At 47.2% G+C, this 15,776-nt stretch overlaps 1 protein-coding gene across 6 annotated transcripts in view; it reads left to right on the forward strand.

Annotated features, from left to right (window-relative positions):
* The first annotated feature begins 2,713 nt into the window (after positions 1-2,713).
* Positions 2,714-15,776, forward strand: part of GBF1 (golgi brefeldin A resistant guanine nucleotide exchange factor 1) — an 87,979-nt gene continuing 74,916 nt past the window's right edge. For 2 of the 6 annotated variants that reach the window (XM_044420172.1, XM_044420173.1), the window contains exons 1-2: positions 2,714-3,534; positions 4,773-4,839. In XM_044420172.1, the coding sequence (XP_044276107.1) occupies positions 3,382-3,534; positions 4,773-4,839 (220 nt within the window). In that variant the 5' untranslated portion in view covers positions 2,714-3,381. The remainder of the gene's footprint in view (positions 3,535-4,772; positions 4,840-15,776) is intronic. The other 4 variants (XM_044420175.1, XM_044420177.1, XM_044420174.1 and 1 more) reach the window with 3 other exon arrangements.

Consider the following 15,776-nt stretch of genomic DNA (forward strand, 5'->3'; position numbering starts at 1 on the left):
CGGGCCGCGCGCGCCCCCGAGGGCAGGCGCGCGGGGCAAGACCGGCCCGGGCGCCCGAGACGGCGGGCTGCGGCCTGCCGGGGGCCCTGGACGCGGCCCGGCGCTCGTGCGCCCGGCGCCTGCTGCCGGAGGAGAAGGGGCGGGAGGGGGCGCGGCCCCGCGCCTGCGGGCGGAGCACCTCGGCTTCCCGGAGCGCGCTGGGCTGGCATCCTGCAGGCGGCCGGCCGGGGCTCCGGGTACCCCGCTCTTCTGCCCGAGGCGCCGCGCGACCCCGGAAGCTCCGGGCACCCGGCGCTGCGGTCGCGGGCCCTGAAGGGAGGTGCCCTCTGCCTCTGGCCAGGCGCCGGGGCCCGGAGCGCGCTCTGCGAGCCCAGCCGCCGGCCAGCAGCCTTCGCGGGCCCAGCCTGCGGCCGCTCGGGACAGGACCGTGGCCCGCGTCCAGCCCCGCGCGCATGCAGTCCGAAATGCCAAGCGCAGGGAGGGAGCAGCTGCTGACCTGCCTCCGGGGATCCTAGAAGTGTGTCTGGGAGTGAACCGGAGGGGCCCAGGCCCCTGGCGCACGCGCGTGGGGTGCTTCCTAGCCCCCAGCGCAGGTGCTGCGTGGCAAGACGCCAACTCTGCCCTGTACAAGGGCTGAACACTATTTGTCCTCATTACTTAATGTAGCAAGCCAGATGTCCCGTAACCTGAAACAGAGTTTCTCTAAACATGGTTTGTTGGAGTCTGTCGATTTCTGAGTCTAGTAAGAGGAGAGATTGTTTGGAGGAAATGGCAGCTGCTTTTTCCAAGCACAGGCAATGGTGCAGTGCAGCACTGGGATGGATGCCTCCCGGCCTAATTAGGTGGTCAGGCAGCTTGCGCAGCACAACTGTAGTGAATGTCAGTTTAATAAGTCCTGTGTCTAAATCCGTAAGTGTTGGTTCATGGTTGTGTTATGTGTTCTCCAAGAATGTTGAATCGGCGATTTTTACAGGGTAGTTAAGAATGTAGGAACCACGCTGCATCAGCTTGGCCTCCTGGTCCAGCATTGGCCACTTACTGGCCACCCTGCTGCCCTCAAGGCCTCGCAACGGCACCCTTCAGCCCAGGTTCTCCAGCAGTTTCCAACTTGCGTTGGAAACATTTCTGATGTCCTCAAGAAAGGTCAAAGTTAGCATGTTTATTTCTCTTGTGACTTGTAAATATAACTAAAGTGGCCCATGGAAATGATTACTGAAGCAGTTTTGTGTTTTTACATCTATGGGGAAGGCACGATCTCATATAGACAGTTGATTTTCAGTACTGCAGATATTATTCAGATAGCAGGATTACTTTGTATTTTGATTCCCTCATTCTGTTACTAAACATCCTAAGGTGGAAACTGTTGATAAATAATATTGCATTACCATTTTTGTTCCAACTTTTGCTCATTCACATAATCTATTTCAGTCAACATTTGCTGAAATCTGTTGATGTACTTTATTCAGGCTTCACAAGGAAGACAATTCTCTGTTGGTTTGGTGAATTTCTGATTAGTGGTTCAAAGGTTAAAGTTCCTTTGCCTCATTAAAGCTTCTGGCAGCAACTAGCATAATTTCCCTTCTGAAGCTGGGATATGACTAGTACTTCAGTGTTTTACGAGTAGGTCTGCACTTCTGAGGGACTCTTGTGGATTGTGTATGCAGTGCTTATTCATTGTGGAGCATGACCTTTCACGGTAGAAAGGGTTAGGGTTAGTAGAAAGGTACGCTATCACGTGGATTGCAACCCTATGGCATGGCGGGGGGGGGTGCTTCCTGCTGTGATCCGAGTTTGGATGAAGCCCCCACACCTTGATTTCCTTTCCAAAAAGGCTTACAGCTATAATGTAAATTGGAGTCACAGTCAGATAATTAAATAATTAGCACTCCAGGATCCTGATCCATATCTGGTTCTCAGGATTTTCTTTTGGGTAAAAAAAGAGAGACCAGGGTACTGGGGGGCCCTGTGCTAAATTTCTGAAGATTAAATACAGTGTGAAGACACTGATTCTCACTGTCCATTCCTGGGCGGTGGGAAAAGGGCATGGCAGAATCATATCTCCATTTATACGTTATACTAAATATGAGTTGCACTCTGTGGGTGAGTTTGCATGCCGCGACATCCCACCTGTGAAGAAGCTATGCAGTGTGGTTTGTTTATGAAGCAACCAATAGCGTGTGCAACAGGTGACGGAACTTGCTGGGAGTTGTGCCTTGCTTTCCCCCTGATCCTTTTCTGATGTGTCAGTGGCGCCTGCAGAAGGACCTGTCTTGCCTCACCTCCCCTTGCTAAGTGAGAGGCCTTCTGGACTTGCTACAGCTTCCCCCCACCCCCCTTCTTTCTCCCGGAGATCATTATCACTTTTTGCAATCTCCAAGCTGGCAGCCACTGACAGTCCCTCCAGAGTGTGTAAGTGACACAGTGAAGCAACTGTCCCTGATTCACCATCTTTTTTTCTTTAGAGGGGGGCTTAAATTTGTGCAAATATCTTTAGTCTGTTTTTCAATGATTACTATTTTTGGTCTTCCAGAAGTATACATGTGCGCTTTGCAAAATGAAAAGCCTTGCTTCATCCGTGTCCTGGGAGGCATGTCCTGTCCAAGCATAGGAGCCACTGCTCAGGAACATGGGTGAAGCAAGGCTACAAAGAGGAACATTTTTTACTTTGTGGCCTCTTGACAATAATCAAAAGGGGAGCAGCCAAAGGAAAGCAAAAGCGTGAGAGATATTTGCTCTTTAAAAGGGGTGGCCAGTGATCACCTCCTTCACAGTGAGATCCTCCATTTTTTGGTTTTTTGTTGGACTTGGCTCTTCTTTGTGTCTTAAATTTCTTACCCTTTCCCAAGAATCTAGGTGCTTGAGAAGGTAGAAAAATGTAATCCACCCATTTTTTTTTTAGGAACGCAGAATTTTGGCAGACGTCAAAGCTTTTCAAATGGGGGCATTGATAACGATAATCAAGGGGAGGATGTATGTGTCCCTGCCAAACGCTGCCCCCCACCCCAGCCACTATGTAAAAAATCGCACCTCACCTTGTCCTGGTCCTGCATTGCCTTTTAGAGCATAGGTATCACTTGACGGTTCCTCCTGTGAGATAGCCATGAACAGCAGGAGTTGGGATAAGCACACACCCTGCTTTAATCTGTGGCAGCTAGCGATCTGGGAGAGTCTTTTTGAGGGCTAAAAGCTGTAGTAGGAATGTTTTTAGAAGTGAAAAACAGAAAATTGTCCAGTCTTGACATAAGAACATAGACAGCAGGCTGCACTAGAGAAAATCAGTTGATTGCTACTTGCCCTGAAGTCTTTCTTTCATCTTTGTTATCCAAAAGAAGAACCTTTGGCATTCTTCCTAATTTCTCTTCACCATATGGAGTAATTAAAATGAAGTGTCTTTTTGTATGGGATGTTAATGTAGTTTTCAATTCTAGGACTGTCAGAATTGTGGATAAGAACATTTACATCGTACAAGGTGAAATCAATGCAGTAGTTGGGGCCATAAAGCGCAGCGCAAGATGGAGTACTCATACACATTTGGTAAGTGAATGTAGTAAAATGAATCAGGCATGCTAAAAGACCTGGAATACAGCGAGTGGTCCTGTAGCCCAAGGATATCATCTGGGCCCAACAGACAACTCGGTTTCCCAAATTGGAGACTGGAGGCAGAGCTCTGACCTTGTAGCTAGGAATCTACATTCCAGTCCCCTGCTTTCATCCTGCAGCCACTGTGGAAAGAATGGTGCTGGCTGCCTCTCTGAGAGAGAGGATAAATGGGGTGATCCAAGGGGAAGGGTGAAAATGGGCTGCCAGCATCTTGTCGGTATGCCAGCTGTTTTATGCCCTCCCTGGGGTGCCTGAGCGAGGAAGGCTGCCTGCCTGAAAGGCAGAGAGGGGTGTACTGGTAGCCCTGCTGGTCTTCCCATGCAGCGCTGGGAGCTTGCAAGCCTCCCGTTTGGGGGCGTGCGAGTGCCGAAGGGGCATTTGAGAGGACTTTGCCCCCAGTGCAGCACTGATGGTGTGGACTCTTGGCTACATGTGGCCAACAAGAGCATGTAAAGAGGGGCGTCTGCTGTGTGATAGAGTGAGAAGAGATGCATGTGAAATGACTCGCTGCATCTTATCTGGGATATCCCCAGGTTACATCATGAATATATGGCCGAATTACTTTGATTACATTGTTATTCCAGGCTTCTCCAAAGATGCTGAGGATGGTGACCATGGTTACTTTATTTCATGTATTGAATGGGTCGAAAGCCTGGGAGATTGACCCAAAGAGGCAGGGTTGGTATCTCCAGGTTAGAATGGTCTGTTCAGCCTAGTGGTACTCCAGGACCTTTGGCAGAGTCTTTCCCATCTGCCTTATGCACAGTCTTTAACAGGCAATTCCAGGGTTTGAACCTGATACGGTTCCATGCTCAGACCTGAGCGGTTTAAGACTCTTGTAAGTGTGAAGGTAAACCAGGGGTTCTGTTCCTGTAACAAGTCATGTGGGTGCTAATGAAGCGTAAAACATATTTGAGCTTTTTAAATGACGTCTTAGTATTTAGTATGTATGAGTGATTGTACCAGATTAGAAAATGGAGTTCATGTAATTATTTTTCACATTTCCTATTTCTGTAAACCACCAAGAGTAACATATAACCTCAAATAAACTCACCTAGTGGTTATATATTTGAACAGTATTTCCAGAGAGTGTTTATTGAAATAAGGTATAATTCCTTTTTTCTTTCTGAAGATTCAGTTTTGACTCACGAATGAATTGTCCATCTTTTTAGGATGAAGAGCGTGATCCACTGCTGCACAGTTTCAGTGTCTTAAAAGAAGTGCTGAATAACATAACAGGTAAGTGTTTAGGTTAATATTAGGTACTCAGAGGAGATGCTGTCGCCGCCATACTGCATTTATATTCCGCCTGTGAGGCACCCCAGGCGCCTTAAACAACCCTCCTCCACTCTGCTTGTAGTTTGTCAGCAACAGCTGTGTGAGGTAGGTGAGGCTGGGGCTGAGTCACCCAGTGAACTTCATGGCTGAGTAGGATTAGAAACCAGGTACTTCAGGTCACCTGTCCAGTGCTCTAACCAGCGAATACACACTGGTGTGTGTCTTGGTTGCAGTACTAACATACTGGGATGCGTGGTATGCTGGGAGCAGAACACCGGTGCATAACAACTGACATGCAGACCTGTTCGTGTGGTGTACCTGGCCTGCTCACTGCCCTTGTTAGTTGGTGTCATATATCTCTGTGGGAAGGGTATTGCATAAGCTGGGTACCAGCTGTAGGTTAGGGGTTGTTTCAGTAACCTTCTAGCTAATAGATAGATAGATAGATAGATAGATAGATAGATAGAGGACGAAGCCCTGTAGAGCTGGGAAACTACTCAGAATTTGTTTCAATGTACTTATTCAGCTCGTGCACTGCATAAAAGCAAATTTGGCGATGTGATGTCTGGGCTCACACGTCATGGCAAGTGGCCCCGCTTGGTTAGCACGGTTTGCAGTTGTTTGTCCCGAAGTGAACGTGAGTGGTACCTCGCCTCCCTCCAGCCACTCCCCCTGTCTCAGTCCCCCAGGTGCTATTCCAGGACACGCCGTAGGGAGCAATGAGCTCGAGCTTTGGTGGCTTGAGACGCTGCGCGCAGGCCAGCTCCCTGCAGCCGTCGGACAGCATCTGTGGCCCGCCCGAGCACCGTTCTGGCACGTGGCATTGGCAAATGGGGAGGGGGTGCTTCTCCCCTTTTCCCACTCCTGCTGGCCAGAGCGGTGAGTGCTGGGTGTCGGGTGCCTCTCTGGCAAGTGGGAGTGAGAAGGGGGCGGTGGGGGAATCAGCTGGGCCCGTCTCTCGCCTGCTGGGCTCTCGTGTGAGGGGCTTCCTTCTGCGGTGCCGGGGGTGGGCTGCAGGGAGGCCCCAGAGTGGCCTGGCTCCTTTCCCAGCGCTGACGAAGGTCTGTAGGGCAGGCGGTGGGTGGGAGCTCTGCCAGCCCCACGGAAGAGCAGCTGTCTGCTGCGCTCCCTGGCTCGCTGCTGGGCAATGGGGGCAGCGGCCCTTTTATCAGGCCACCTTTATGTTTTCAGAAATGGAGACCAAGCGTCGCTGTTCTGTCCCAGAATGCATTGCTGCATGGAATATGACACCCATTACATAGTCTGCAAATTCCCAGCTTGTGACTGAACCGAAACTGCAGCCTCATAGCTTTTCATGTTACCCGACTTGATGAAGAGAACTCGAGCTTTGCATAGTTTTGGCATTGCTGAAAGGGGCATGGTAGGAAGGAAAGAGGGCCCTTGTGGGTACACGAAAGCCCTATTCAGGTATTCAGCTGGACAGCAAAGACCAAAAGCATGAGTGGGGCAATGTCACAGAGGGCCGACGCATGCATGCTCCTTTTCGAAATATTGGAGCGGAACATATTTCAAAGGCAATAAGCTAAAATCCACCATGAGAGAATACTTTTATTAGAATAATCCAAAATTCTAGTCAGTTTTTCAAAACGTCTAGATCTGATACTTGTCCCTACAGTATAATCTAAGGTACAACTTACAATTTGCATTACAAAGAATAAAGTGTAATCCATTTAAAACTGCCCCTGTTTCTCTATAAAGTCTCATGATCAATTTCCCTTTCCCCTCCACTCTTCTCCCCCACCCTCCCCACACCTTATGACGAAATCACGAGATCCGGAAAGCATGTCCACAGTGTTATAGATTTCTGGTTGGCCTTTATGAATGTATAAGAGATTTTGGAATTTTTCTGATGGATCAACAGGGTAACTTTGTTTAATGTGCAATTCCGCTAAAAAGGAAAAACAAAGATCTGTATTTGGACTGCACTTGATTATGTTCTTCCTTCTTCCTTCCTCGTATTATATTCCTTAACCACCTCCCCCCACACTTTTAGCCCCAGTATACATAGGGCTGTCATGCGCCAGCATCAGAGCTCCCTCTGCTCCTCGCAGTACCTTCTCGTAACAGTGTCCGTGTCTGAGAGTGTATTGCCACTGAGGGTGCATTACTGCTAATGAACGTATGTCAACCGCCAACTTGCTCTCCACAGTTCTGGATTTTGCCTACAAAGCTACCTTGGAAACTGAAATGGTATTTCCCACGAAATTTATCTGGTTTTCTATCTGTTGTTTCACCCCTGCTATCCACTATTTTTCTCTTTCTCCTCTCTTCATCTCCCCTAATACTAAAAAGAAAAGAAAAGAACAGATCAGAAGAACAGAGTCACTTGTGTCGTCATAACAAGCTGCTCTGCCAAGACTTCATTTGTTTTACCTTTGTTGCATTCTTTGAGATTTGTTTACATATGGGTAACTGAAGTGGAGAGATGATGACAGCTCTGAACTCTCCTTACTGGATTGCAAAAATCATATGCCTCCCCTACAAAATACCTTTTTTCACCCTAATATCTAAAAGGGAGGCACACATTTCTTGAATCTGTTAAATGAGGGAAATTTGGGGAGATGTAGAAACCATGGGGTGGGCTTGTCGTGAGCGGAGCTGGCTGGTGCCGGAGGCCAGACTAGATGGCTCGGGAGGCCCATTCTGACTTGCTCTGTTTCTATGTTTCTGTGCTCATTAGTGCAGAACTGGGAGCGCAGCCACGCCTTAATGCTCAGCTGGGCTAGCCCCGACTCACTCCTCTCCTCAAAGAACAGAAACCCCTTAAAAAGTCATGGGGATACTTGGGTCCGCAGATGTTTTGGGCTGTAAATCCCAGCCACCATGTCCACTGGTCAGGGATTAGGGGAGTTGCAGGGCACTCGGTTGTCTGCCCCTGCTTGGGAGATACTCCCTTCTCCAATGTGGTCATGAGGGGGTCTGACTAAATGAGAAAGGAATCAGAAGAGGACTGTGTTGTGGCCGGGCTGTCGAGGAACTACTCCAGGGTTTGGTGCAGCTGTCTGCTGCTCTGGCACCTTGAAACTTCTGCAGCCACATCCTTTCTGCGTTTGTTCAGAAGCGGCTGGTGAACTCTAGTGCCACTGTGTAGGCCACTGGCATTATCCTGACACCCTGGCAGAAGAATCCAGTTTGGTTCTGGAAGCAGCAGCAGCAGCAGGAAAAGCTGCCAGGAGTGTTGCTGAAGCTCTGTGTGGCTGTGGAGGGGCAGAGAGTGCCATTTATCTGCGCCGCTGAGCCCACAAGGCGACCCTCTAATCGGCCAGCCCGGAGGCTTGGCAGGAAATCTGCCCCAGTCCAAGTGTTTTCACACCACAGATGTGGTTCCAGCATTGTGTGACTGACCTTAATGATCTCTTTATTTTTTAAATAGTACTAGCTTGTTACCTTGTCCTGCTGTTGCCCTGTCTAACTGACCAGACCTCAGTCAAGAGACAAGGAACCTTCCCAAGCTTGCTTTTCACTCCTCGGAGCCAACCTATTTTTCCTTTGGTTCTGAACAATTCTGGGTGTAGCCTTGGAGCCATCCATTTCTTTTCATCCTATTTTGAGCCCCACAAGTTACCTGGAGGTCGGGCAGTAGCAGTTCATTGCTTCTGCTGGGGCCTTGCCCCTGTTTGTGGGTCTCTTAAGAACACCTTGGGGTATGATGGGCACCTATTACGAGTCTTTGCTTGTACCAGATCATTTCCGGGGCCAGAGCCCTCTCTTCATATTGAAGCATTTTGTCCAGCAAGACCAAGTTGCCCTGTATAGCTAGAGAAAGGGGAGGGTCAGTGGCTTGAGGGTGGATCTTATTATTTACTAAGTTTCTCTAGGATGCTTGGTTCATTTGCTGCCATCTCGTGGTAGGGCTCGAAAAAGCCCTATCTAAAATCCCGCAGAGCCGCAGCCAGCCAGAGACAATGATAGTGGCTAGAGGGACCAGTGGTCAGCTTCATCTGTCTCTGTCCCTAGTAAAGCACTTCTTGAGTCCAGGGCCGGGTCGCCTCCATTGGGGTGAACACCGCAAGGCCATCCCCGGATGTACAGTTGGCAGCCATACCTCTAATTAAAGGCTCCTTACCAGCTGAGTTGATTGTGTGCACAGAAGTTCAAGAGAGCGTGTGAATGAGGATGCGTGGAAACACGTTGCTTGTCAAAAGACCATGTTGGTGCTTCTTGTGTAGGGCTAACATTGCCATATAATGCTGACTGAACATCTTTCCTAGAGAATCTTGATGCTGGGAATCAGACCTGGTGAGCTCTGCCTGATAGTGTTCAGGTATGTTCTCAGAGTCCTCTTGCTCTGGGAGGCAACTTTGAGGCAGTGTTCAGCTCTTGCCTATATTTGGTTAAAGCATTTCTTCAATTAAGTTATGGAAGCAATGACTTTCATATTCAAATTTATTCAAGCAGTAATCTTTGACATTTGAGTTAGCTTTTAGAACAGTTTTGCATTTATAGTAATATATATTCTGTATTTTCTCAGTCCCTACTGAATTTGTTTTAATCTGTTCTGGATGCAAATTTCCAACTGCTTTGTCTCACTTCTCCTCTTGTTCCTCTTTCCCTTTCCCCTCTGTGGACTATGTTTGATCAGGTGTGGCAGGAATATCCTTTCTCAAGCTGCGCCCTTTATATTAGTCAATATTACTCTTTTCTCCCTCCCATTCTCTTCCATCTCCTCTGAGCTTTATCAGTTGACTTATAATTTTGGAATTCTCATTGGAGTCTGTAATACAGTTTGTTCATTATTTAAACAAAATCTGTTTAATGAGCAGAGAGGGGCAATGTAAATGTTAGGCATGTTGCAGTAGGATACCTTGTTCTCCTTGGAGCTTTTGCTTATTTAACTGCTTAGGAATAATGTATGGGATGCCCAGATTTGGGATAGAAAGGTGAATACTCTGGGTCAGCCTGTGGTCTGAGGACAGGGGTGAGTATTCCTGCTCACCTGTGGATGTATCACCTAGGGCTTTGGAGATTTCTTGCTTCCCTATGTAGAAATTACAGGGGTGAGTAGAAAAATAATTTGAAAATGATACCAAAGAGGCTGCAGCTCAGTCTCTACTACTGACAACAGAAAACAAGCTTTGGTTCATGGGTTAAAAGTGCCACATTCCAGAGGAGGCAAATCTGAAGTGTGTTCTTGGGCAATAGCTTTATTTGGGCCAATCAAAGTTCTGCAGAAGTTTATGGAAACTTTGGCGTTCTTCCGAACTCCTCAGAAGGGTAGTTTGTAAAAGAGATAGGGATGATCGAAGAAACGGAAAAGATCTGGCCTAATTTTGGGACTTCTCATCTAGGGTGCAGGGTGTGATGACCTTTAAAGAGCGCCAGGTGTGGTGGTACTTAACCTGCCTAGGAAGTCATTTTGTCAACGTTATTAGACTACATAACATAAATGTACATGCACAGATTTTCGTTCTGGAAATTGCAGGTTTTAAAACCTAGTTGTAGGAAGCTTTTCAAGGGGAAAGGCACGGCTTAATGATGGAGCACACCCTTTTATTACCAGTCTCCTGTCACAGATTTTAAAGGCAAGACAGGCAAAATTCCTGTTCTCTAGGTTGGCACCTTTTTTACGCAAAACTATGTAGGCTTTGCTGGTGATCATAGATCTGCCTTCCTCCCTTTTAATATGATCTGGGTTTGCTTTTATTGTTTTGACTTAGTCCAAGCATTTGCTCTTTAATAGATGATCTTTGAGAATTAGTACAGAGCCTTGTTAGTTGCTCACCAAGTGACCATAAGAGACATGCTTCTCTCTCCAGTTAATCCCTTCCAAAGCAGTCCCCCTGCTGTTGTTCCTTGAAGCTGCCGCAGCTTCTACAGTGGATGCAAGCAGCTAGTTAGAACTTGTTTCAGTCTTTCCCTTACGGCTGGGAATGAAGGTGGTAAGAGCGGCTGTGACCACGCACTCATCGCACTGGCAGAGCCAAAGGTGTCACTTGCTCATGTGTATTTTTATTTCTGTTTTACAAGATTGTAATCTAAAGTGGAAGGACAGGACCCCTTCTTTCCCACTAAAAACTTGAGTAAAGATAGTAATAATTTGTACTTAGAGTGTGCATCACATTTGCTTGAATCCAGAACTGAATCTGTCTGATTTGAAAGATTTGGAGTATGTCTGAATTGAAGTAGGGTCCCCTGAAAATGAACCATATCTGAATTTGAATCCTTTCAGTTTTGCCATCAAAAGGACCTTGGCATCTCCAAATGACTCATTTCTCCCAAAGCTCTCCCATTAGGAAAAGGCAAGGGAGAGAGAGGAGCAGGTACTCGTATAGTTAATGACTTTGCCATACAATTCCAGTTCCAGAGCTCTGGGCAGAGAAGCTGGCACAGTCTGTCAGAGGTCGGTCCGTTCAAATGTTCAGTGTCTCCAATAGGAGTGTTAGCGTTTTTGTGGGACCTGGGAGAGGGCAGCATGGAGTGCTTGCTCGAAAAATGCTGCAAGTTCAAGCCCTGAATGTTTTGCATCCATCGTGCACCAATACTTGCCTAAAGTTGGAGATCCATTGTAGTCTCTGCTGTAACAGTTACCAGTCCATGAGGGGAGCTCTCCTCTTACCCCGTGGCTGCGACGGGTTCTCAGGAGTCTCCGGGGGGGGGGGGGGGGGCTCTGTCAAAAACAGTTTGAAAGTTCAGGTAATCAGTCACCTCATGCTCATATGTATTGTTGGCATTAGGGTTCAAAAGAACCCTAAAAGGTTAATGAGACAAAGAATTACCTTTGCAGAAACCATGTTGAGTTTCCTTCAGCAAATATTTCCTTCTTTAGCAATGCTTTTGAATTTACCTTGAACAGATTTTAAGGTAATTTGTAATTTTCTAGATTCCCCCTATATCCTTTCCTCCCCCCACCCCTTTTTTTTAATGGAATGCTAGGGAAGCCAACAGGTCACTGGCCAAAGGGAGGAGCAGACATTTTAGATCTTTTTTGTAGGAGTAAATGGAACTAGTTCACCACAGTAGTGTTAATTCCCATCTCCTAAGAAGGCCTAGGAGAATACCATATTGATGGTATTGAACTCTAGAGAGGCTTCAGAAGCAACAGGGTCATCGTAATCCTTTCTGACTGTTGGAGCAGGTAATCCATAATGTTGTCTAAAGCTGTTTTCATTTTGAAAACAACATGAAAAGCAGGCTGTAAAGAATCTAGCTAAACAGTTTCACCCAGGAATCCCTGGATCTGTACCTTCTCTATTCATCTGCATATTTTGCCCAGAAGAGGGATATTTGAGCCTGGATGCTATTTATTAAAAAAAGATTTCTTTTTCAGCACAGGCTGAAACACCTGGGTGTGTGTTAACAAGCCAAGATGAACAGCAGTCAAGTTCATAAATAATTGGTTGTCCTTTTCCAGGGAGACGCAAGATGAAGAGTATTCAGTAAGGCAGGATAGATTGAGTGCCTAGGCAGAAATGATCTGGAAGCACCACCTATAAACTGGAACCCAAGTCCAAATGGATCTGAGTGGAAAATCCTCCAGAGTCCTTAGGAGTCCGTCTGGATCCATCAGTCCTCATGGGCAAACTATCTTAACAGGCTCTCTACCATGTGCCATTACAGGCAGTCAGAAAGCTGAGTCTGACAGTGATCTGTCAACGACAAAGAGGGGACACTCCACCCCCAGGTCCAGAACAAAACGCTATATAAAGTGTATGCACCGCAACATGAACGTGTTCGGTCACCAAGTGGGACAGGCACACGGTTGTCGTGGTGGCCATGAAATAGCCAGGCACTCTTGATGAGCCTTTCTGTGGATGGTGAAGTCTCCTGGCACGATAAGCTCCAGAAACTCCCAAGAGCCAACTCTGTCACATCAGGCAGGGACCCTGTTACGCAGTGGAAGGGATGGTTCGTGAGCAGAATCCCCATTTTGTCCCAGATTCTGGAGCACCTGAAGGGACACCCAAAAACTCTTAGTATGCCAGACTTGGGAGCTGAAGTAGAATATTCCCCTTCTCTGTTTGGTCTGTGAAAGCAGATTCTCTTTTCTGTGCCCATGCTAAACTGGCAAACACGTCAAATAGCAAAATGGTAGAGTATGGTGAAAGGGGCTTCGCTTTCACTTTGGCTAATGGGCACTGTAGAAATGAAATACATACATTAAAAAGTATACTGAATAACTATAACCATCCTGTGCAGTCCAGAATAGGGAGAGACACTGAGAATAAAGTGTATACCAAAGCAATGATTTTTTTATTTAAACAGAAATACCTGTGATTCCTTCTTCAAACACAAACAGCTAAAGATTCAGTAACCTTTGCATTTCACTTCTAACCAACCTGTAATTATTTAGCCTTTGGGCAGGAAAAGTAAACTGCAAGATAATGCTAATGTTGACTCTGAGTCACTGTGGCAATTAGCCTCAATTAGCTACAAACAATCTTATGAGTGCTGCAGTGGGCTGCATGTATAATAGGGTATGCATAATTTAATAAATAAGTAAATGAACATTTTGTGTGGTTTCTGCTGTGAGCTAAAGCTACTCGTCACTTTATGGAGTGTCTGCAGTGGGTATTTTTTTATCTGTTCATAGGCTGACAAGTTAGATATACGGTTGAGATCAGGAACTGAGTTGGCCCTTATGTCTCCCAGGCACAGTTTGTTTGCCAAGGGTGATCAGGCAAGTTTCGGTCTTACCAGTCGTGAGAATATGTCTAGCATGGGGCATTTGCTGTGGGAAGAGGCCAAGATTTCTCACTGGTGTGGTGGCTTGGGCCAGGTCATTGCTATAACGTGCATTGGGCTCCTCAGGCTCTGTCTGCCCAGCCAGATGTGTTTTGAGTTGGCCAAAGGCTTTGTCAGCTGGCATTTGACAAGCAGGTGCTGTAATTTTCACTTTATTCTAGAGCCTTAAATCAGGGGTTTAAATTGCCTTGATTTAAATCAATTCATCCTGCAAGAAGCTGGGTACAAAGTAGAAGTAGGATTGGAGACTCAAATAGCAAATTGCGTATCTGCCCCCACAACAAACAACAACATTTCCATCTTGTAGGAGGCACACTGGTGATGCTTTGAGAAATACGCATGCAGCCAGAGCCCTTGTGCCAAACACATATCCCCCTCCATGTGTGTGCTCATGCACACACCACATCACACAGGACCCCACCCCCAGACAAAATACGTGCACAGGCTACACCACACCAGCACAAACAAACTGGCTGATGCACACACTAAAGCACGTGCACAGGCAGCCCCCACCCCCCCGCCCCTTCCCACTGTTCCTTCTAGTTGTTTTGGATGCTCAGTGTCACCATCTAGCTTATGGGGTTTTTTCTTTTTGGGTGCTGGGCCAAGCATTTCTGTTGTCTCTGGAGCCTGCATGGAGCGCTGAGGCATTTGAGAGATAAAAGTGCTGTGGAAATTGACATTCTGTTTTGCCATATGCCAGCTTTCTATTTTTTAAAAAAGCTTAATAATAGTAATCATAAAGAAGTTACACATTCAAGAGCAGCAGGGGCCCTGCTCGAAGGTGCCGGACCAGGGCAAGAGCTGCAGAGGACCAAAAAGCAGGGTTCACATTACAGAAAATAAACAGCACGTGAAGTTTTTAAAAAATGACGCTTCCTGAACTGGCTTGGTGAGTCCATCTTTGTGTGACTGAAGGGTGGGAGGCGGCCGAAGAGCAGTGATGAGATGATGAGCTGTGTGCCCTGCTCCCTATTGCAGTGCCTGCAGGGTGTGTTTGGGAGCCTTGTAACCACCGTTCCACTAATCCTGGGGTGGGCAACTCTGGCCTCCAACCTTCCCTCAGCTCTAGTGGCACAGTGCATGGTGAGGGATCATGGAAGTTGTAGGTCAGACATTTGGAGGGACACAAGTTGCCTTTAGTGTGCATGAAAATGCTTGGAAAATGGAAGCATGCAGTGGGCCAGTGTTGCCCCCTTCAGAAATGTGGGGCTGTTTGCCAGGGCAGAAATGCTTGCTGCTTCCCTGTAGTGTAAACTTGGCTGGATTTTTCTTCCCTAATCCTGTTCCAGCAGCCATTTTAATGCAGCAGTTCTACAAGAATGACCGTATTACAGATGGAATGCTCTCTCTCCTCCCTCCCCTCTGTGTGTGAAGGAAAAGCAATTCACTTTGATACCCTGTTCTTCTCGGACTAAATGGAAACATTGATCCCACAGTCCAAAAATGAATGCTTTACGGCAAAGGATGTAGGGGATGGTCAAAAATATGATAGCCTCTATAATAAAGACCGAAGTGATTTTGATAAGAGATATCTGGGTTTTAGTTCAGAAAAGATGTTGTAACATTGCCATATTGGTTTGTCTGTAGAATACACAGTGCAGACTCCAGAATGGGTAATGCTCTGTCCTGGCCAGTAGGAAGCAGACTGTTCCAGAGATGCCTCTCTGGGCTGCTTTCTGCTGTGCCTTTCCTCAGAGGTGCTGCTACCTCTGCAGATGCTGTTTTATTATTGCTTAGATAAACCAAACCAAACCAAAATCTCAGTGGATGAACACAGGCTGATCTGGTCTTGCTTTGAAACGTGTCTCAGCAAGTGAGGCAGAGCAGAGCATGAGTGCATGCTCTGAGGTTTGCCCCATAACTGCACTTTGCACCAGGGTAGGGCAGGCATTGGAAGGAGCCCTCCTACACCGCGCAGGCATCCAGTGTATACCATCCTCAGCATTCTGCTTCAGTGCCTTTCCGGGCTGCTGGCACCATGGTCCGACTGTTCAGCCCGTTCTCCTTGATGCGCAACCAAAACCTGCCCTCCTGTGAGTGAGCCTTGCAGTCGAATAAAGAGGAACCGTCTCCGGCCCTCTCCTCTGTGACAGCCATTCAGGCCCTTGGCAAGGGCTGTCCAATTTCTCTTAGTATTTCCCCCCACTATTTGCTTTCCAGCAAAAAGCATGGTTGGCTTTTATTCTCACAGA

Source organism: Varanus komodoensis, unplaced genomic scaffold (assembly GCF_004798865.1).
Source record: "Varanus komodoensis strain SLA01 unplaced genomic scaffold, ASM479886v1 scaffold11, whole genome shotgun sequence".
NCBI classification, from domain to species: domain Eukaryota; kingdom Metazoa; phylum Chordata; class Lepidosauria; order Squamata; family Varanidae; genus Varanus; species Varanus komodoensis.